The sequence below is a fragment of the Centrocercus urophasianus genome, unplaced genomic scaffold, assembly GCF_019232065.1.
Source record: "Centrocercus urophasianus isolate 14NV4802_14NV808 unplaced genomic scaffold, USGS_Curo_1.0 seq_14, whole genome shotgun sequence".
Classification (NCBI taxonomy): Eukaryota; Metazoa; Chordata; class Aves; order Galliformes; family Phasianidae; genus Centrocercus; species Centrocercus urophasianus.
This window is the reverse complement of record NW_024884586.1, coordinates 7,501,946-7,524,139: the sequence shown is the minus strand read 5'-3', so window position 1 is coordinate 7,524,139 and position 22,194 is coordinate 7,501,946. Positions and strand designations below refer to the sequence as shown.

Below are 22,194 nucleotides of genomic sequence, written 5' to 3'. Positions count from 1 at the left end.
GGTGGCAACAACCACACTCCTCCCCCTCTTCTGTTCCCCTAAGTATCCTCTCCCACCACCCTAGTCAGTCTGGCTTCCCAAAAGGGCCCTTCTCCGAGGCAGTGGGGCTAAGTTTGCAGCAGTAGTGGAGACACAGCGGAGGGCATGACCCACTGCCGGGTGCAGCAAAGACCTGGGCTTGGTTGCACTTGGGCTCCTAAATAAAGCCCATCTAGTCATACTTGCTCAAGTTGCTGGCTCAGCCCAGAAGCCTGGAAAACTAAATGACATCATCTTGGTACTGCTGACAGACAGTATTTCCACTCAGACACTGAGTGCGAGGCTCTCAGCCAAAGAGAAGAGTGTGTCTGGGAAGCAAAATAAAGCCAGTAAAACCCACCCTCAGTATTGGGAGCCCCCTACCCCTGCAGAGACACCAGCAAAGGAGACATCCCCTCCTCTCTTCCACACTGCTCGTGTCCATAAAGCGGTGTTCTGCCATCCTCATGCTGCAATCTCCTCTGCTGGGCTGATGGTAGGAGGAATCCTCTCCATGAAGTTGGTTCTCCACGGGATGCTTGCCCCCCTATAAAGAATCCTGCAGGTGAGGGCCTTCAGAGGGGACCAGGACCCTTTGGCAGGGTAGGATCAGGGACTGGGATTTCCCCCACACACTCTGCCTTCTTGTGTGGCCTTTGGCAATAATCTACCATCTCCGCTCCAGGTTTCCTATTTGCAAAAACTGAGCTGAGTACGATCCTCCTCTGATTTACAGAGCAACCTGGGATTGGTAGAGCTGATCCTGATCTGCAAGGGTACATGGGAAAAGAAAAATCAAGCCCAATAACAATAATTACTTTTCTCCTTCCCATGGGTGTTGTAAGGATTAGCTCATGTTTAGCAAAACTCCCTCTAAGTGCTAAGCATTATTAATGTCTCAGATTGCTCCAGGACCAAATGTGGCTTTCCAGGGAGTGACGTTTTTTTTCCCCCTTTGCTGGCACAGAGCTGCAACGAACTCGTCACAGCCCAAGGTAAGCAGCATCCTATATCTGCAACAGCAGAGTCTGCCGCACAAGAATCATAGAATTATTAATGCTGGAAAAGACCACTAAGATCATCTAATCCAACCACCAGCACCCACCCCCATCATACCTGCTAACCACATCCCTCAGTGCCACATCTACATGTTTCCTGAACACCTCCAGGGATAGTGACTCCACCACTTCCCTGGGAACAGTCCTCACCTCTCTTTCCATCGGTGTTTTCTACCTTGTAGGGGTGAGGCCCGTATCTTCAGCCCAGACAGTTGTAGGTGCTAACAGGGCTGGAGGGGCTAGAGAAAGAGATGTCCTTTGGAGGATCTCAGATTGAGGTGACCCCAGTGGGGACATCCCAGCCACAGGGACCTGCAGGACAGAGGTGCCTCTTGGTGACCCCTTCTCCCCATGCCCCTGCTGCGGGTGGCGGCAGCCTGGGGTGGGACACAGTGAAGGTAGAGGTGGCACTGTCTGGCAAGCTTTCAAAGAGGCCACAAGATAAATAAATAGCAGCCCTATTTCAGAGGCTGCTATATTTAGCTCAAGGAACATTTATTTATAGGCTTGGCAGTCATTCTGAGTCAATAAAAGCACAAGAGCTGGAAAAAGGACGTTCCTGGGTTTCTCATTGCAGTAATGGTTTGTGCTGTGCAAACCACAAGGACGGACATGGGGAGCAGAGTGCTCAGAGATTGCAGTGGGATGAGAGGATGGTTCCTAAAACACAGTGGGATGCAGTGTGGCAGCCCTGATATCTGCTGAGGGTGGAAGTCTCCTCTTTGCTGAGGGGAAGCTGGTGCTTTGAATTAATTGTGCTCCAGCCACAGGGCCCTATAAATACATGTAGGTCTGGCTGCGTGTCCAGCTCTCCATCAGATCTGCTGGATGCAGACAAAAACGCTTTGCCTTCTCCAAACCAGGACCCTCCAGCCCCATCCTGAGCAGCTCCCCCACAAACCAAGGCCGACAACAGATGTTAAAACACCTATTTGGGTATTTATTACAACACATCGTTCCAAAATACAAAAGAAAGGAAAAGAAAGAGGGGATAGAGAAGCACTGCTGCTTACAGCCTCTGGTAATAAATAAAATAAAGACGGGGCAGAGGCAGGATGTCTCTCTGAGTCCGAGCAGGCGAAACGAGCCGTGTTCAGTCCCACCCACAGCAACAGGGGGAATGTGGTGGGATCGGCAGCCGGAGCATCTTTCCTGCTCAGGACCTGCACGGCGTCTGCAGTGGGTGCAGACCCCATCCACATGTTGTGCTCTCAGAGGAGGGGCTGGATCCTGTGGGGATGCTGGCGGGAGCTGAGCTGCAGTGCGAGGGGCCCTGCCCGCTCCCACCCCATCCAAGCACAGGTGAGGTAGGAAGGGTGATGCCAGAGTGGGACCCCGGGCTCTGCAGGGGCTCTCTGCAGCTGAGACCTGAGCTCTGGTCCTGGAGCAGCCTCGGGAATGAGTTCAGCATAGGGTGATGGGAACGAGCCCAACCCATGAGGAGGCAAAGTAGTGACGGAACAGATTGTGTCAGGACTGCGTGGGGAAGGGCATTGTTAAAATCCCCAGATCAAGATGACATTTCATGGGGCTCACAGTACAGAGAGTATTTCAAACCATGGTGCAGATGGGGCTCCTCTTTCCTCTCCCTGGTGTCTCCTCCCAGCAAAATATTCCCCTTACAGCCACCTGAAAACCTCTGGGCTGTGCAAACAGCCTAGGTGATGGGTACATAAAACAAGGTCAGAGTTCTGCCTGCTTAATGGCATTCTGCTTTATCAGCCTCAAACAGACAGAGGCACTGGCACCATGAGGACACTTACACCAAGAAAATCCAAGACACCTTTCCGGGATGGAACACCAGTGGATGGGCTTGGCTGAGTGGTGTGAGAAGGGGATTTGTGAACCAGAAGCAGCAGTAGAACCCAAGCCCACCTTGGTGGAGCTGCAGCCTCAAGGCACAGCCAGCAGAAGGTGAGAGGGTCATGGCCTGGAGGGAGCTGCCTCTGTGAACAGGGTGCCTGGCCAACACTCATTGTGGCTAACACTTTAGGCTTTACGCTTTGCCATTTAATTCTCCATTCCCGGTGCTGGTGGGATCCTGCCTCTTGCAAACAGGTGGCAATATGGGGGAGAGGAGCAGCAGGAAGGAAGGGAAGAGTTAAGAGAACAGATCTGCCCCAGGTTTGGTTTCTTTATGCCCTTGGAAAGCACCACCCTCCAAACCCTCAGACAAGGGTCTGTTAGGGCTGTTTGCCTCCTCTGGCTTGGGAGCAGAGAGAAGGTGTGATGGGGCCTTGTGTTTATTCACAACAGAGAAACAAGGAGCAACATACAAAGAGTAAGAAGCAAAAAAGTACATAATCATAACCATAATAATCATAATAATAATCATAAATACTTAAATCTATCATTCATAGATTGCAATGACAACACTGATAGCTTATTATCATTAGTATTAAGGATGGTAGGGGGAACAGGACAGTGGGAGGGGGTTCTGTGGGGCACAGTCTCCTAAGGGGCAGACGAAACAGGGACAAATGTCCAAAGAAACAAACAAAGAGAAGGGCTGGGAAGGCAGTAGGGGCTGGGGATGCTGCCACAGAGGCTGGGGACGAGCCTGCTCCGACCCAAAGCCTCCGGCTTGGTGTTGCCAACCTGATCACTGCCTTCTCTCCAGGTTTGCTCAGCCCCAAAATATGGATGGGAAGGATCCAGCTGAGGGACTCATGCCTGGAGACAGTCTGGGGGCTGGAGAGATGTTCCTTCTAGCCAGAAGGAAAGCTGTGGTTTGGTCCATCCTTCATATGGTCAAAAGCCCCAACACCACCAGCTCTGCATCAGGGATGACACAGGTGTGGACACAGTGGGGTGTTGTGGACCACAGGGCATGGGGCAGCCGCAGTGCCTAACCAGCTTTGATGGTTCCTCCCTTAGAAGGAGAGACCTTTTCTCTGCATTGCTCTCACTTCTGCCAGTACAAGGAAAACCACTCTCATCAGATGAGGGTGGACACCGTTTGGGTCCCAGTGAAACTTAGATTGAGTAGTCTGGTTGCAAGAGCCCATAAAACGTCTTGGTCAGAAGATGATGGGGAGGACTGCAAGCCAACACATCCACCCTCATGAGAACTCTTTGATTCATGGACAAAGCTGTCCATCAGGCAGATTGAAAAATCACTGACATTAATTGCAAGTCTCTTGGTGACCCTCATGGCTCAGGTTTAGCACTGGCAGTTAGCCTCAGCTCAGGCAGGGCTGCTGCGATACAAGGTATTTTCTGGACATTACCTTAAAACATTGCAAAAGAGGGCTTCTAGTGCACACACCCAACATAAAGGGGAAGGATGAACATGAAGGACTTCAGAAGAAGACTGCAGAGGTGATGAATGTCTGTTGGCAGTTATGATCTATCTATGAATCCTAAAAGGTTTCTTTTTGCTCTGGTTTCAGAGAAGAGAGGATCCCATCGTGCCTAAAGCCTTGAGTACAGCTGAGGAGCATTCCAGGACATGGTAGAGAGATGACAAAATGCGAACCACGCATCTGCCTCTGCAGACATTCCGAGTCTTGTCTACAACAATCACCCTTTCCTTCCTGACATACTTCAGCTGCTTTTTTTTGTGTGTTTGTAACACACCATGCCAGCTAATGGGATGAGTTAAGTGAGTGCTTGCTACTGCCTCACCATGCCAACCTGTCACCCTCTTTCTGTAAATTAATGCCCTGCAGGGAGGCCCTACAGTGATTGCAACCCCTGAAGAGCTGCCTAGCTTTTGAGATGGAGATGATGGGTATCTTCCTTTTGTGGCCAGGAGTGGGAAATTTCTCAAGTTTCAATGAAAGCACAGCAAAAATCACAGCCAGAAAGATGTAAATGAGGTTGTCATTAAATGAGGTTGGCGGAGCAGGCAATAACTAAAGGGGTGTAAGTGGCTGAAAGCTGAGGAAGCAAAGGCTGAAAAGCCCTGGCACAGCTTTACTAGCATCACCACCTCTCAAACCATAGGGCTAGCTTGCAGCTGCAAGGCCAGAAGAAGGAATGCTCTTTCTACCTTCTCCAAGGTTCAGGTCAGCATGACTGAGCTGGCTTGAGGAGTTTGCTGAAGGCAATGATGGATGGTGGTGTGCTCTCAAGGGAGATTGGGGAACCAAGTGAGGGCATGTGAGATCTCCCCAGCATGGCCTCATTGTAAAACAGCAAGAATAAAGCCATGTTGAAGACAGCAATGAACCTCTAGACAGGCTTGTCTCAGCTCCAGGCACCCAGATGGAGGCAGAGGAGGTCAAGGAACAGCAGGCTGCTCCTCCTTGCTCTATCACAGCTCCTTATGCCTCTGGGCTGTGTTCACTGTTTAACCTGAGATCATTTATTTTTGTTATATGTAAGTTGATTTAGCAGTAGAAACGAACAACAAAAAGAGGTACAAAGCTAAGGAAGAAAAAAAAGGGAGTGGATCCAGAAATGGAGAACACTCAAAGGATGACACAGGACACAGGCACGCACGAACGGAGACCCCTGAGGTATTAGCTTTGCAAGCTAGCGCAAGATGAGGGGGAAAGTAAAGACAGCCACAGGGAGAGATGTGCTTTGCAGCAGAGGCAGCTGAGTGCCTACAGCTCCAGAAAGCAGCTTCTCAGTAAGCCTGAAGTTGGGCATTGGGTTGCAAGGTCTTGGCTCCCCACTGGTAAGGGCAGCCAGGAAGCAAGGAGGGGTCTGCAAACACATTTCCCCAGAAGAACTCAGCCCAAGAGTTTTGGGATTTGGGGGGGACAGGCAAGACACCCCTTAGATGAAATCCTAACCACCATCAAACTTCCCTCCCAATGCTGCTGTGGCATTGGATGCCTTCTCCTTCCATGCGTATCCCTGGGGATGCCCAGTGCCCTTCCCTCCAATCTCAGTGACTCATTCCTCTCTGTCTCCAGCCAGAAAGGGCAGCACGAGGGAGGGAAAGGGATGATGATGGCCAGGATGGGAATGATGGCTGTGATGGGGTAGGGGAAGAAAACAGGGACCAAGGGAGCGAAGAAGTGGCAGCAGCTTCCAGAAAGGGAGTTTTCTGGCTCAGTTTGTGTTTTAAGATTTTATGACTTCCTTGTTCACTTGTTTGTTTCTAGAAAAGGTGCTCCAAAGAGTTTTCTGTCCCCTTTTTGCTGCACTCAGAGGGAATGGGGGAAAATCTTTGTCGTCGACATGATCTATAGAAGGAGCCACAGGCCTCAGATATTGCTTAGAAACTCGTATTTCAGATTTAAATACCATACACAGTAAAAATAGAGCTGAAAGTACCGCCCCACATTGTCTGCAAATCATTGCCAGAATGAAACAGCTTCAATAAATTAAAAACAAAACAAAAAAAAATTGAAATATTATTTACGTCTCAATAAAAATCGCAGTAAAACCATTTACCTTTTTTCCTTTGTGTGTGTGTGTTTTCTTTATATTATATATAATATATATTTATATATGTATAGGGCTGCTCTAGTGCAGCATCTTTAGGATACTCAGCCAGAGAAACACGGGGGCACATGCTTAGTGCACTGGGGTGTGGGGAGGGATAGCTGGGTTGCCTCTTCCCCACTTCGACAGAGTGGTGCTGTGCTCTGTCCTCATGGGACCACATCCTGCCCCAGCCAAGAACAGGCTCTGCTCACCCTCCCAACCCCAAATGGTAATTCCTGCCCCTTCCCTTTCAAATTTTACGCCCCAGATTCAAGTATGTGGCTCTGAGGGCTGCTCTCCCATCACTGCTCCATGTGCAAAAGCCCAGGGTGATGTCACCGCGAGCTGGAGGCTGCTAGGGTGGGAGAACCAGGGTGGGCATAGGGGGGGACACTAAGCATTCACCGTGATGTTTCCTGACTCTGGATTCATTCCTCTTTGCTTTCATTTCAATGTGCGTGCTTCTGAAAATGCGCACGCGGGTATAAATACTCCCCACCCGCCCTCCCTGCATCTCTTCCCATCTTAAATATCCCCCCACCCCTCTCTTTCTAACCACCCATGATGGGTGTCAGGACACCTCGATGATCTCCATGCTGCCCGAAAAGCTCGACTGTTTGCCTATTTTGCCCAGCTCCTCCCGGGACCTGCCCTCGGACATGGTCTCCTCGAACTCCATCTGGCAACTCCTCCTCTTGAACTGCTTCTCAGCGCCGGCTTCCTCATGCCAGCTGTGCCTCCCATCCCGCGCCTCGGCCCGCTGCTTGTCCCTCAGTCTGATTTCACAGCCCCCCGGCATCCCATTGCAACCAAACGGGGGGTACGGGCTGGTGCCGCTGAACAGAGTCCCACCGCCGGTGCCACCGCTACTGCTACTGGCTGAGTCCGTGCCGAAGTACCATCCTCCCTCAGAGGAGGGGGTGCTGGGGGAATCGAGGTGGACGCTCCCCCAGGAGCCATTGGAGGCCGGCGGTGGGCCAGGCAGGCTGAGCCTTGGCTGGAGGCTGTCGTCCGCCCCAGGGCTCTTGCGGGCAGAGCCGATGTTGAGGCTGAGGCCGTGGGCTGGTGAGCCGGCTTGGTGCCGGTGCTTGCGTCGCTGCCTCACCTTGGCTTCCAGCAGGAGGTCTGGCCCACTGGGCCAGTCAGGGCTGTCGGGCACTGGGGAGAACTGGCCGCTGGTTGCCGAGGGGCTGTCCAACTTGCAGAGCTTGGGGGCCTCCCCAGTGCTGGGAAGGCCTGGGGGGTCCTGCCGCAGGCCAGGGGAGTAGGCGGATTTGATGTCCAGGGAGAAGGAGCGTTTCAAGCGGTTGGTGTCCTGGATGCGCTCCGAGGAAAGGTGCAAGCCATTGAGTCCCTGCTGCAGTGCCGTGGGTGACAAGACCTTGGGTGGCCCACCTTGCCTTTCAGGGTCACTGGGTGGGGGTGCAGAGGTTGTGCTTCTTGGTACGTCCTCAACCTTCTCTGAGGTAGACGATGTGGGGTGCCTGCCAGCCTCAGATGCCTCGGTTGGGTCCTGAGGAGCTTCTCCTTCACCCCGGTCGCCCTGGGCCTTCAGGGCCTTAAGGAGCTTTAAGCTCCTCTCATACTCCAGGAGCTGGCCCAGGAAGTTGAAGTTGGGTGAGATCGATGGGCGGCGGTCCTTAACAAACCTGCCAAGAGGCACAGACAGCCCTGGTTGGTGCTTAGTCCTTCAGTAAATCACCCTCTAATCTCTTGGCCTCTTTGGGAGAAGAGGCATTATCCAGAACCTTCTGAACAAAGAGGTCTGGGACCTCCCTGACTAAAGTTAGGGTTGCTCAGATTCTGGGGGTTTTGCCTGCCCACACATCATTTTACTGCTCCCATCATTGCATGCACTGTGTGAAGGAATGCTTTGGTTCGGTTTCACCAGCACTTCGCCAAGGTAAGACAGAGCTTCAAGGAGCAACCACCCTCTCCTTCTGGGCTCAGGCTGCTTTCCTTCCCTGGACTGAGGCACACCAGCACAACCCCTCCCTGTCCTCTGGGAAATGCTCACCTGTAAGCATCGTCTGATGACATACCCATGGTCTTCATGATGTAGGCGATAGCGATGGTGGCTGACCGGGATATCCCTGCCAAGCAGTGCACGATCACTTGGCAACTGGACACCTTGGCCTTGTCTGGAGCACAGTAGAGAAAAACAGAGAGAAAACATCGATACGATCAGAGACACTGTGCAGAATGACTCTGGCCTCTATCCCCAACCCTCAGCTCCTGTGTGTGAAAGGAGAAGAGTCGCTGGGAATAGGCTGTGGAGGACAGAATAAGAGACCAGATTTCGAGGGCTAACTGATGGGTCTGTAATTATTGTAATGAAAGCTCACCAATAAATTCAATGGATTTATCCAACCAGGGAAGCAGCTTCTCACAGTAGTTGTCATTGACAGGAATGCGCATGAAGTGACTATCACAGATGAAGTCTGGCTTGGGACAGGAGTTGCTGGCATTGAGGACGTAGCTTATCCCATTCTGCGTCATCAAGTCCTGGTGGGAGAGAAGGAATTGAAGGATCAGCTCAGTTCTGTGCTTCTCCACACACTCCTGGCTGTTAGCCATCCCAATATTTGCTCCTACGGGTCTTCTGCTGGCTCCTTGACCCAACTGGTCAACCAGCTGATGCTACCTAACTGATGCTCAGCACAGACTGGCTGAGAGAGATGTGCCCATTTAAATACTGCTGGCTTGTAATTCAGCAGATCTTTACTTTGGTACCTCAGCCTGACCAAAGAATCCTGGAAAGGCATTCCATATGGGAAAGTAAGAAAGGAAACCAATGAGAAGTCTCACTGAAAGTTCAGAAAGTATCCACTGAGAGAGGAGTGGTGCCTCACCAACCAACTTGGTTATCGGTAGCACTCCATACTAACCAATGTCCACTCTTTTTTTTTTATTTTCAACCCACACTGAAAAGCACTGGGAGTTCTTACAGTCTTACTAGTTGCTCACACTTCTTCACTAAATTGTGCTGCACTTCAGCCTACAAGAGGCCCATTTCAGGCTTTAGTGACTTATAACTCAGAACATCCACTTGAGAGGAACCATCTTTTCCCTCTTTTTGACTCTGGAGTGAATCTGGGCCATTTTTCTGTGATTTTTTGCTTCAGTCACTCAGTAGCCACCATCGCTGCCCATATTTGAGTCAATAAAATGACAAGATAACCAGGGTCAGGTGAAATACTGCAATAAAGGGGTGACCTATGGACTATCCCCTAGGGAACTGGCTTGCTGGGCACATACTGCTATAAACGCACCAAGCTCCATTTTCTCCCTCCCAGGACAAATACAGCTTCATCTACACGTGTTGCTGACACAAAATTCCCGGCTGTCCTTTCCCCTTCCCACCTGATTATGTATTGTCTGTACAACCAAGGGCATGTTGCATATAGGAACGGAGAATGCCTGTGTCAGCTGCCTGAACTGAACTATTTCAGAGAAGATCTGGAATTAAACAGGAGGAGAAAATAAATCTATGAGTAGAGGAATCCTTCCATATGTGCAGTGTGCCTCTCAATGTGTTGGAGGGGAGAAGCATTGCCTTTATGTGACCTCTGCACTTGACCCCACTCTGCTGCCTACGAATGGAGCATCTTCTGGCCACCACACTGCAGTGCTGGCAGAAAACACAGCTCCAAAAGATAAACAAAACCCTCTGAGGAGGTGGGGAGGAAAGGAAACCATAAATTTTCTTGGTTGACATTGGCCCTCAGGAGATTTTGTCTGTGGCTGTCTGGTGGCCAGTCCCTGCCCACCCCAGCTCACAGAAAGGCTGTCCCCAGCCTTGGCTCCACAGAACCCAGCCTTGGCTCCACTGAGCCAGCCAGCTTCTAAGCTCACATTCTTGGCATTTTTCTCCTTCATTTCATTCTACTCCCTATATGTTTTTTTTTTCTCCCCCATTTCTGTCTCTATCCTGCTCTGCTCTCCTGGTCCCTCTACTCACTCCTGCCCTGAGCAAGAATGTCTGCCTGGCTCCCTCCTGCCAGTGGCATTTTAGCTGCAATTCCTCTTTCTTTCTTCTTGCTGTTATTTTCCCTTTAAACAAAATTCTTTCCCTGCCATGACGTCATGCTGCTGTCCTTCCAGCACTTCAAAAGCGCAGTATCCCTCCTTTCTCCTCCCTCCCCCTAGCCAAATTTTGCCCACTTTTGAGTCTCCCGAACAAGCCCCTGGCCAAAGCTGCCCATCCCCATACTTCTACTCTCTTCATGGCTGGAGGAGTCACCACCCAGCCCTCTCCTAGACAGGACAGGGCAGACACATCTCTGCAATGAGGCTGTACCTTGTTCAGGACATCCTTCTGGGAGCCCAGGTAGAGATGCGGCAGGATGCGTGTGGGGCCAACATTGGCCACAGGCAAGCAGGGCTGGGAGATGCTCATCGGCAGGATGGCAGCTGGCTTCCCCTCACAGAGCCCCGGGAAACAGGATGAAAAGGTGGCAAAGCCTCCTGCAGAGAAAAAAGGGGCATTGAGCTCACAGCAGCAAGTCTGGGACCAGCAGTACTTGTCACCTGGAGGGCTGGGGATGAAATGGTGATAACTGCCCATGATGAGTGCAGAGCTTTGCAGAACAAAAATCCAACAACCATTGTTAACCCCTGCAGACACATTGCGATGACTGTGCCACACACACACAGAAGAGCCAGCTCTTCTTTTTCCTGCTGCAGCTGGATATTAATGCACATATGAGGTAACTTAGAATCATACAATCGTCTAGGTTTGGAAAAGACCTTCAAGACCATTAAGCCCAGTCATTAATCTGACTTACCAAGTTCCATCACTAAACTTAACACAACATCCACACATCTTTTCAGTATCTCTCAGGGATGAGAACTGCACCACTTCCCTGGGCAGCCCATTTGAATGCTGGATCACCTTCATAAAGTAATTTCTCCTAAGGTTCAATCTAAACCTCCTCTGGTACAACTTGAAATGGCCTTGCATTGCCTCCTACCTTTCACAACTTCATCCAAATGACAGGAACCTGCTTACCCTCTGGGAATAACTAGGGTCACTTTTTGCTAGTAAAAAACATGACTTGATTGCTGAACAAGCCCAAGCCTGGGATTTCTGACCAGAGTACCACATGGCTACCTGTAGGCCATTGCACTTGAGCTGGCTCACAGTCTGGCAGTGATATTATGCACAGATTTCCTGCCTTTCTAATAGCCAAAGGCTGGCCCGGTTTGCACGGTGGCACTAATTAGAAAAGGAAGCCTGCAAAATTGGAGAGGGGCTGCAATGTGCATTTTGCCAGAAGTAGAGAAATTTAATTTATCTTGAACAGATTTCCTCACTGTTTTTCACAGTCTGACCTGGGTGAACATGACAGCAAGCAGTGCCCAGTGTTCCACAACAAGCTACTCAGACCATCTCAGCATATCAAAGCCTACTGTTGAGAGAAAATGCCCGGCTGGGGCTGCAATAGGTAGCATCTGACAATGGTATGGTGTCTGGCACCATCAAATGCATGGTCTAAATGGAAACAAACCTGCCCCAAAGCCAGTTTCCCACTCATGCGGCAGGAATAGAGGCTTCGGCAGGGCAGTGAGCATTGCTGTAGCAACACAGAGCACTTCTGCACATCGTGCATGGTCACATAAGGGCACTGGTTATCTCGATTTGTGGAATCATGCTCTGTAATGTAAAAGACTGAGTGACAGTTACTGGTGTAGCTTGAAATTGGATCTGAGCTTGCAGCCTCTACCTCTATTGTTGTGTGCCGAGTCACAATACATCCAAACATTTATTTGCCAACACTGGAAGACTACAATGACTTCTCTTGCATAGAGATCCTATTTCCTAGGGTACAGTAAGATGGTGGCCCAACCTCATTCCCTTCCAGAAGAAGACACCTGAGCAGTACATCTTTGTAATAGTGGGCACCTTGGGTTATATCAGCCCAACCAACATTCCCAGAGATCTTTCCAATCATAAAAAGTGAGCACATCACCCAAAGGGCAGTGAAGACTCTGGGGTTTGACTGGGACCTGTGTACTTCCTCCTTTTGAAAGTTCCTATATTGGATGCAGCACCACAGCATTCAACACTACGGCCTATCTCTGCAGTGGAATGAGTCCTTTTAATGAGCCCTCACTAATGACTGCTCCACTCAGCCTCTTCTCTTGGAAACAGAGCAGGCTTGGCATGCTCAGTATACCTTCTCTAGGGTTTTGTGGCAGTTCTGCCGATTCTTCTGAAGCAAATTCCTGGAAATCAGAGCAGGGCATGAAATCATACTCACACCATCTTCCATCACCATCTCCTTGCATCTTGTAAGTTACAGCCTCGTCCAGGGGAGCAGCTCCTGCATCAACCCCAGAAAACGTCCTCCAGCCAACCTTCCTCCTCTTTCTTACATTTCCCTGGCTGGTGGCTAACACAAGGCTCAGCTTTAAAACTTGCCTGAGTCAGGAGGCAAAGAGTTAAAGCACCTTATCATCTTCTCTAGCACTTCCTCTTCTTTGGCTCCCTCTGAAATGACATCACCTCTCAACTGGGACATTAAATCACAGCAAAAGAAGGAGGCCCAGCACAGGTGCAGTGCAGCTCTGATTACCACTCACCCTGGTGCCGCGTCCCCATTGCCAAGGAGTGTAAATCAGCACCCTGCACACGTGTCGTTGCCCCACTCGAGCTGCAAGCACACGTGGGGAGAAGCTGGGGGAGAAAGGTTTGCATGGTGAAGAAAGCGTGCCTTCTGCAAGCGTGTAGGGTGTAATAGGACACAGATTTGACTCGTGCACAATGATGTGGGGGGTTTCCAGAGAAACTCAGTGTGTTTATGGGGAGCAGGGCACACGTACAGCACGAGAGAGCAGTGCTCCGTTCCCCAGCCTCTCACTCTTGCTCCTACCCATCAAGAGCTGCCCGAGGCTGCCTCCAGCTTCAGATCCCTCTTCAAAAGCCATGAGCATACGGTGACCTCATCGCTACAGCAGGCTGGGACACGCCGGCATTGCCTTCTCCCCCTTGGCCTCCCCTGCATGGGAAGCAGCAGTGGGGGCATAGGCCACTTGTTGGCCCCAGGCAAATCTCCTTCAGCTGTGCTTCCATCCCTCCTGTCCTTATTTCCCCCACGCTCTCCACCCCTCTCACAGCTGCTCAGGGGAAACCCTAGAGATGAGTACCCACTGCTACTCCAACCCCACAGCAGTACTCACCCCGCCTGTGACGGCTGCTCCAGCATGCCTTACATTTTTAGAAAGCAAAGAAGCTCTTCCAAACAATCCCAAAGGCGGTGAGTGTCCCTGGCAGTGTTCCCACCAATACCTCGGCTTTCCCCTTTGCACCCCAGGCCACATACCCCAGCCTTTGTTCAAAGAGCAGTGGAGCCCGGTGATCTTCCTTCCTCTGGGTACATGGAGAATTTGGGTCAGGAAAGAGTTCTATCTGATGTATGTGGATGCTTATGAGTCTTATTGATGTTTCCCCATGGCCTGGCTTGCTGGTGAGGGGCTTTTGGCAAAGAAAGAAGCCATGAGGCAGCACCAGGGGAAAGCTGGGGGCTTTTAGAGCCCCTAAATGTTGGGGGCTCATTCAGCAATATCTCCAGAGAAATAATCCTGGGCATTATTGCTTGCAGCCCTGCTGCATGGCCCTGGAGATGGGGTAGTATCTGGTGGCCAGCAGAGGAGGGGAGAAGTCCCACACTGCTATCCCATGTCCACCTTCATCTTCACTAGGCTCTCCCTGCTGTGCATCAAAGAGCTTTCAAGTGAAGGTGGATTTGTTGGGAACAAAGAGCTCCTGTGTTGGTGCCAGGAATATGGATAATATCAGAGGGTGCGAGAGGCACCAGGGACCTCTCCATTGTCACTTTATCATAGAATCAACAAGAAAAGACCTCTAAGATTATCCAGTCCAGCCATTCTCCTATCATCAGCATTTGGAAATGCAGCTCATGGCGTGGACAGTGGCAACACCTCATCTGTTTTCCAGCCTCGGACGTTGTCCCCACCTCTGGCAAAAACACAACAGCTTGCCCAAAAGGAGATAGGGAAGAAGTGATATATTGCTGCACTTTGTCACCATTCTGCAGCAGCCAGCCAGAGCTGCAAGCCCCAAGACCAGGAGCAGACAGGAGAGCCACAGCAAGTGTTAAAGAGGTGCTTTACAGCCCACCCTCACTGTACCTATAGCAAACATTAAGAAGCTGCTGGGGGTTTCCGAGCAGGTGTCAGAGCTTTTGCAGCCGTCTGGCACAGCCCCAGTGCCTACCAGCTAACAGCCCAGTAAGCGTAGAGATGCTGCCACACTGTGCTGAAGACCCCTAACCCCTCCCAAAACTCCCAAGAGCAGGCTGAGAGAGGCTCTGCCCAGCTCTCATTAAGATGCCTACAGTGCTGGCAGCCGCTGCCAGGGTGGCACGTGGCAAGGGGCAGCAGGCACACGCTCCAGCATACATCTCAGCAGTGCTGGGCTGGGGTGCAGCCGAACAGCCTCCAAAATGGGATTCTGGGAGATTTTGACAAGAGCTGGGGATGTTACAAGAACCTTGCCTCAACGGCAGATTGAATGGAAAGAAGGGTGGCAGAGGGGCCGGGCACAGCGCATGTCATCCTCCAAGCTGCTGGGAAAATCCCTCCTTGTGAAGCGCCGGCTCCCTGCTGCTTGTGCTGGGTGGGAGCTGAGCCGGGTGCTGTGATGCAATGCTGCTTACTGTCACCATTACTCACTTCACGATGGGAAGCTCCCGGCTTCCTCAGAGCTTCCTGGTGCCAGTGGTTGAGTTTTCCCCCTGCTATCCCCTTGCTATTTCCCATAGCAGTGATGCCCGGTGCTCACTGGGTGAATTCCCACTGCTCTGCATCCTGGCCAGCTGCCATCTCCTGGCTGCAGCAATGGATGAGCTGCCTCTCTGCTGTACTGCCTGTCACTGCAAAGCACGCTTTCTGCACTCATCATTGCTAAGCCCAATCCTGCACAGCCCTCCTGATATACCACAGCCAGCCACGCACATGGGCCCCCTCCAGCTCCTGCTTTCACCCATCGCAGTGCAATGGAGGAGCTATCTGCTGCCCTCCCTCCATCCTGCCCAGCCCTTACACTTTCCCCATCTCAGGCTCTGCTTTCATCCTCCCTTTATTCAGCTCCACGTTTCATCATCCCTATTGCTGACTCTTTTTATTTTCCAAGCGGGTGCGATGAGAAAGCCGATGAATCAGCCCTGTTCCTGATTCACGTGAATTCCCCATTTCCCCAAACATCACCCCCAGCAGCTTTGGGGTGACCTTGGGGATCGGTCCTGGACCCCCACCTTATTGCTCACACCACACAAGCAGAGAACTTCCTTAAAAAAAAAAAAAAAAAAAAAAAAAAAAGAAAAGCAGCAGAAAGGAAGCCCTCCACCCACACAAACACAGACATGCTCCCAGAGCTGCTGGGCTTCATTTCCCTCCAGTGACTGTGCTGCTTTGGACCGACCTTACTCGTTCTATGTAAAGGAAAATGTGTCATTTCCAGGACTGACTTATTACTAATGACACCATCGCTGGGTTATGTGGTTCGTGCCACAAAAACCTGTCAAGCACTTTTAGCAGGCTCCCATTTTAAATGGTGATGGAGGGGAAGTTTCTTGATTCAACCGTTCGGCAATCTAGGTCATCCCAGGCTCGGCAGATTTTTAAGCTGCTCCAGTTAATATCTCCCTCCTCTGCCCGTCCTTCACCCGGCACAGCAATAAGCTGCCGAACCCTTTGCTGAAAGCAACCAACCCACAGCTGGGCGTGCAGCAGCACCACGAATGAAGCGAAATGGCTCCTCCGGCAGCCGCAGTGCCGCTCCATCCATCTCTCCCCCCGCACCTCTCTGCCCCCACCCACCCTCAGCCCCACACCGCTCCCCCTCACCGGGGATGCGGCATCCTCAGGGACCGCAGGGGAAACCCGGGAGACGGACCCCTCATCCGCGCATCGCCCGTTCGCATCCCGCCGCCTCCCAAATGGCTTCTGCCCATTGCGTGCTCTCGCTCCTCGTCGCCTCAGTCTCACCGCTGCCCGCTCTCTTTGTATCGCGCTGCACTCCCCATCTCCATCCCCGCGCAGAGCCGGGGCCGGGCTGCCCCCCGCCGCCCCCTCCGTCCGCATCGCGAGGCAAGGAGCCGGCCGCCTGACAAACCTCGCATGTCCCTGCTCTCCTTCATCCTCCGCACCCTTATTTTCAGCTTCATCTGCCCCTCATGCACGTCTGTCCAGAACTGGTCCTCGGAGGGAGCGAGCATCACGTCCACAGGCATCCAGGCAGCCGAGCTGCTGCTCGCGGGGGCACCTCTCTCCCTAACAAAACAACAGCTGGCGGGCCGAAAAAACCCTACGCCACCTCGCCGAATCAGCAGCCCTCAGAGCCTCCCCCTGCGCCAGCTTTCAGAAGAAGCTAAAAAGAGGAGAGATGGGCTGGGGGTGGTGATGGTGGTGGGGGGGGGCAGCTTTGCCCCTTCCCCTGCCTGCGCTGCGCTGGCTGCCTGCGCGTGCAGCTCCCGCTCCAGCCTGAATGAGCTCAGCACATGAGCAGCAGCCCCGCTGATCCATCCACCACGGCGGCTCATAGCTAACGGGTCAGGCATGCAACCGCATTCCTTACTCAGCACACAGACACGCAGGACAACTCAGGGGCTGCGCGCCTGACATATGCTTTGCTCGCTGCTTAAAGGCGCAACAGCTCTTTTCCCTCCCGCCCTCCTCGCAGGATGCGGCCACGCTCCCCCCCTGCAGCTGCTGCGGGAGGACACGAGCAGCCCGCTGGGTTTAGTCCTGCTGGGTTAATTCGGGGACAGGGGGTTGGAGAGAGGAAGCGCCGGGAAGGAAATGGGTTTGCGCTAACGGCTGTGCCCCTGCCCTCATCCCTGCACCCTGTCAGTGGATACCCCATGGCTATGCCCCTTCCACATGCCCCAGGAACAATGTACATCCACGGGATGGGTAGCTAGGAACCCAAACATGGGGAAGGGGATTACCACCATTTCCATTCCAAGGGGAAAATGAGGCAGAAAGGTACAATTATCTTCTGGCATATAACAGGCAACCGCTGCATGGCAGAGTCTGGGACCTTGTTGCCAGCTCTTCTTCCTCCCTCATCCTCAGCCCCTGCCCTTAAGTCCATTGGCCACAAGGAATGCCCATCCCAGAGTGGTCTCAAACAACAGGAGGGGAAAGGCATCTGTGATGGACTGCTCATGGCTCACCCCAGAGCTGTCTGCATCAGTCTGGAGGAGCAAAGCCATGAGTTGGACAAGATGCTTCCAAAAGTACAGCGAGAGGTGGCATTAATGAGTAGTCCTCCCCAATCCCACTGGGCTCTTTCTCTGCATGAGGACTTCTGAGGCAGGTTGGGACTAGTACATATTCTGCTTTCCTTTTGTCCCGGGGGAGAGAATTACTTACATCCCCTCTTTCCCACCTGTGAGACTCCTTAATATGTCTCCACACTGCTTGTTGCAAGTTTATTGGTCTGAGCCCAGGCCTCCAGAAAATCATTCAGGATTATAGTAAGCGGAGGAGGCGGAGGGGGGGGGGGAAGGGAGGAGGGGGAAGGGGCATGCATTGTGTCTTTGAAAATCTGGAGCTTTATAGGCTGAAAAACCCCAGGCTGAGCCATATGCGAGTGACTTCAGTGTTTTTCCTTTGAATGACATCACATGAGATGAGGTCATCGGCATTAACTAAGTGCTCTCCCCTCCCCCCTTCCCATCCGAGCGGAGCCTGCCTCCTAATGAGCCTTGTTGTTGTAACAAATATGGCTTGATGATTATCAGATGTGGGGCAGAGGTTGGAGAAAATTCAAAGCATGCTCCAGCAAGGCTAGAAGAGCGAGAAGCCACATTCTCCCAAAAGCAACAGTCAGTGAGCAGCTCCTGCAGCAACTCCCCGTGATGCCCAAGGTGCCAACCCTCACAGAGGTGGCCCTGCATTTGGTATCCCCACCTTTGCAGCAGAGGGTGCAGACTAGAATAGAATGCAATCATTAAGGTTGGGAAAGACCACTAAGATCATTTAAGTCCAACCGGAAACCCATCCACATCCTGCCTCGGACCACAGGGCACTGAGACACATCTCCATGTTTCTTGAACACCTCCAGGAACTGGTGACTCCACCAATTCCCAGGGAAAAGGGACACATGCTGGTGGGCAGCATGAACAACTGCTGGCAATGGAGATGCCTCCACCAATGCTGTAGCACTGCCAGCTGCACCACCGATTCCATTGGCATCTCCCTGCTGGTGAGCAGTTCTGTTTGCCTGACACCCAGTGCATTTCATAGAATCACAGAATCATGGAATCATTAAGGCTGGAAAAGACCACTATGATCACCTCTAATCCAACCATCACTTGTCACCACCGTGCCCATTGAACCACATCCCTCAATGCCACATCTGTACATTTCTTGAACTCTTCCAGGGACATTTGGAACTTCTCTGGGGTGAAAATCATCACCAGGCCACGCAGAGGGGCAATAGTAGGCAGGTGGTGAAGTTGGGAGTGCTATCATCAACCTGCCCCCCCCAAACAGAACACAAGCATGCACTCGCCTTCCCTTGCCCTCTTCTGGTTGCCAGTTGGTTTGGACTCACTCAGGCTTGCAAGGGCCCTAGGCACAAGTTATTTCAAGATGCATTTAGACCCAGTTTTCTACTCAGGGATGCTGACCTACGTACCTCCTACTCTCATATAAATGCAGCCTTCTTTCTCCACCAGGCAGCAGACCTGCGGGCACCTTTCCCCAGGCACAGCCCTACTCCCAGCTCCCTCCTGCCTGTGATCCCCTGGGCTGCAGCCAGCATTTCCTCTCCCCACCCAGCACCCGGACCTGGTAAGAACCGCAATCGCAGACCTTTGCATGTGGGAGGCCAAGGCCTCAGGAAAAGGGGAGGCAGGTTTCTCAGAAGGAAGGAAATCATAACCGGGCACGGGTTCCTGCCCATTGCGATCTCCTCCTGGGGAAGTTTCTTTCCTCCCTGCAGCTTTCCAGAAATGAGAAATGAAATTACATGATGATTTCTGAAGTCTCAGCAACCGGTGGGCTGCTCCTCTGTAGCCCCGTCTCCTCCCCTGCCCCGTTTTGCTCGCCTTTTCTGGGTCCAAATGTTGAAAACGCAGCCTGAAGGGGGAAGGGAAGATCCATGGGGTAATTATAGAATCGGAAAAACAAGTTGTCTGACGACAGCGCTGCTAAACAGGGAGGTTTAGAGCATAGGTCTGGAATACAATCAGCTCACACATACATGACCTGGCTTAACCCCTCCCAGGGATGCGGTTGATGGTCCCAAGGGAGCCCAAACCCCTGCAGACATCTCCTGGCTCTGGTAGTGGTGTGAGAAGGGGCCACCTCAACCCTCTGGATTGGGTGACTGGGCCTGAAGAAGCATCCCAAATGCAGTGAGCACTGCAGCATCCTGCCCTGTGGTCCCACATAACCAGTGCTCTGCATCCAGCTCTCTAAACATCTGGCATTTAAAGGCAGGCAAAAGAGGAGAGTCACTGCAGGTACCCCCCTGTGCACCACACTGAGCTCCTGAGGAAAGCAGGGTGTGATAACCTCTGGGATACTTGGTGCGCTTGTCCACGTATCCTCCTTTGTTTCTTCACGGGAGTAGATTTTAGATGAGCTTTAGAGGAAAACACGTGTGGATCTATCTGCTGGATTCACTCTGCAAGCCCACAGATGCTCTCAGACATCACAATCAAAGGGTTCCTGAGCCAGCCCTCACACTTGGCCTCCACGAGCATCCTCAGACCCACATGCCTGGCAGAGGCTCTGTGGGAACCAAACCCACCCACAAGCGCGGAATAAAGAGAGCTGCCTTTGCCACCTTCCATCTTCTGAGCTAAACTCAAAAATATGCGTGCTTGGGGTATTTTCTGCCTCTGGTTTCAGATGATATTTTTCAAGCTCATTTTAGGACTGTCCCAGTACAGCAAAAACACAAAACAAAACCCTAACACCACACCTCTGAAAAAGTGCTTTTTCTTTTCTTTTTAATCACCTTCCCCCAGGCCCTTGTTTCAGCCTGTGCTGAGCCCAGGTGGTGCTGGGTAGCTCAGATCAGTTTTTGCAATGTAAATTCCCCCTTTTTTTTTTTTTTTTTTTTCACTGTATGCTTTGTCTGCTCTTAAGTCACCTGGCTTTGGTAGATTTATACAAAATTCCTTCATTCTCAAACCTCCTCAATAATTGCTCTGAGCTTGTGAATGAGATCAGCCCCCTCCAGATCAAGAACACTGTTCAGTTACAACTCTGCTACCATCATTACACTTTAGTGATGATGATGAGAGCGAGCCTTTCATTCTCTCTGCTTCTCAGCTCCTTGGGGAGGGCAACGCTCACCCCTTAGGAAGTGGAGTGACCTCACCAAGGAGATGAAACTTCCAATACAGACCTCATCTCACAGAATCAGAATGAATCATAGAATGGCCTGGTTTGAAAAGGACCACAATGATCATCTGGTTTCAAACTCCCTGCTATGTGCAGGGTCACCAACCACCAGACCAGGCTGCCCAGAGCCACATCCAGCCTGGCCTTGAATGTTGATGGGGCATCCATGACCTCCTCGGGCAACCAGTGTGTCATCACCCTCTGTGTGAAAAACTTCCACCTAATATCTAACCTAAACTTCTCCCGTCTCAGTTTAAAACCATTCCCCCTGCTCACCATACAGTGAAAACAGAACACACCCAAGCTTTGCACTCCACTGGAGAGGTTGCCCAAGAAAACCCAACACCTTCAATGGGGAAGACCAAGAGTTGAAACCAAATGCCATCACTGTCCCTGTCCATGGCACTGCCAGGATGGAGAAGACCTGGGCCAGGACCAGTAGCACCGAGAAGGCTGGTTGGTGGAGGATGGAGAGGCCTGGGAGGGATTTCTCACTGATGATACTGTTACATTCTTTCCAAATCCTGGGAGTAAACAGACGCTCCAAATTTAGAAAGAACAGGACTGGAAAATTTAAACATTCCTTGAAGAATTGGTACAAACGGAGAGGGGGCAGGGGGCCGAAGATGATCTCACATGTGCTCTCGAGCCAGATGAAAAGCTCATGACCAGAGCTCAGCAAGCGAGGGGCCAGTTTCAGGTCGGTGCGATACTGCAAAGATAAAGCTGAGGACTCTCCACCAGCATCCTACTCGCTCCATACTGGACCCAGTGAAAAACTGGAACATCCCTAAGGAAGTCGAACATCATCTCCTTTGAAGAACCGGAGCCCTGCTTTGTGCAATCATCATCCGGAGGAGCATCCCAAGCCCTCACCCACTGCTTTGCTGAGCTGCGGAGGAGGTCGGGGAGATCGGGCTTTGTTTGCTTTCATTCAGAGGAGCGTTGATGCTCAGCACCCAGATGCTCAGCACCACAGCGCTGGCTGGGCTCCAGCATGAGGGCTGCCATTGCCTGAGCCATCAGCAACCGATGGAGCCAGACTGCTGCCGCTTCATAAACAGATAATGGCTGCTAATAAAAACAAAGCGGGGGTTTGCAAAGGGGAGAAAAAAAGGTACAAAAAAAAAAAAAAAAATAAAAAAAAAAAAAAAAAAAAAGAAAAAGCAAAGAAAAAAAGCAAGGGTTTGTGCTGAAATAAACAAAGGTTAAAGAACAGTCAGGCTCCTGCAGGAATAGCAAAGCTGGGCTGAAGGGAGGGAGGGGGCATTACGTAATGCAGGAAAAATGTTGGCTCCATTCAGTTTTCCACCACTTCATGTGATGTCAGGAAAACCATATAAAT

At 51.6% G+C, this 22,194-nt stretch overlaps 1 protein-coding gene across 3 annotated transcripts in view; it reads right to left on the bottom strand.

The window, feature by feature from the left end:
- Nucleotides 1–6,975: 6,975 nt before the first annotated feature.
- DUSP8 (dual specificity phosphatase 8) overlaps nucleotides 6,976–22,194 on the bottom strand; it is a 32,693-nt gene continuing 17,474 nt past the window's right edge. For 2 of the 3 annotated variants that reach the window (XM_042813925.1, XM_042813926.1), the window contains exons 4-7: nucleotides 10,762–10,928; nucleotides 8,807–8,966; nucleotides 8,479–8,602; nucleotides 6,976–8,110 (exon numbers count right to left, since the gene is read on the bottom strand). In XM_042813925.1, coding sequence (XP_042669859.1) covers nucleotides 7,033–8,110; nucleotides 8,479–8,602; nucleotides 8,807–8,966; nucleotides 10,762–10,928 — 1,529 coding nt within the window. In that variant the 3' untranslated portion in view covers nucleotides 6,976–7,032. Of the gene's footprint in view, nucleotides 8,111–8,478; nucleotides 8,603–8,806; nucleotides 8,967–10,761; nucleotides 10,929–16,599; nucleotides 16,913–22,194 lie in introns of those variants that run through there. The other variant, XM_042813927.1, reaches the window with a different exon arrangement.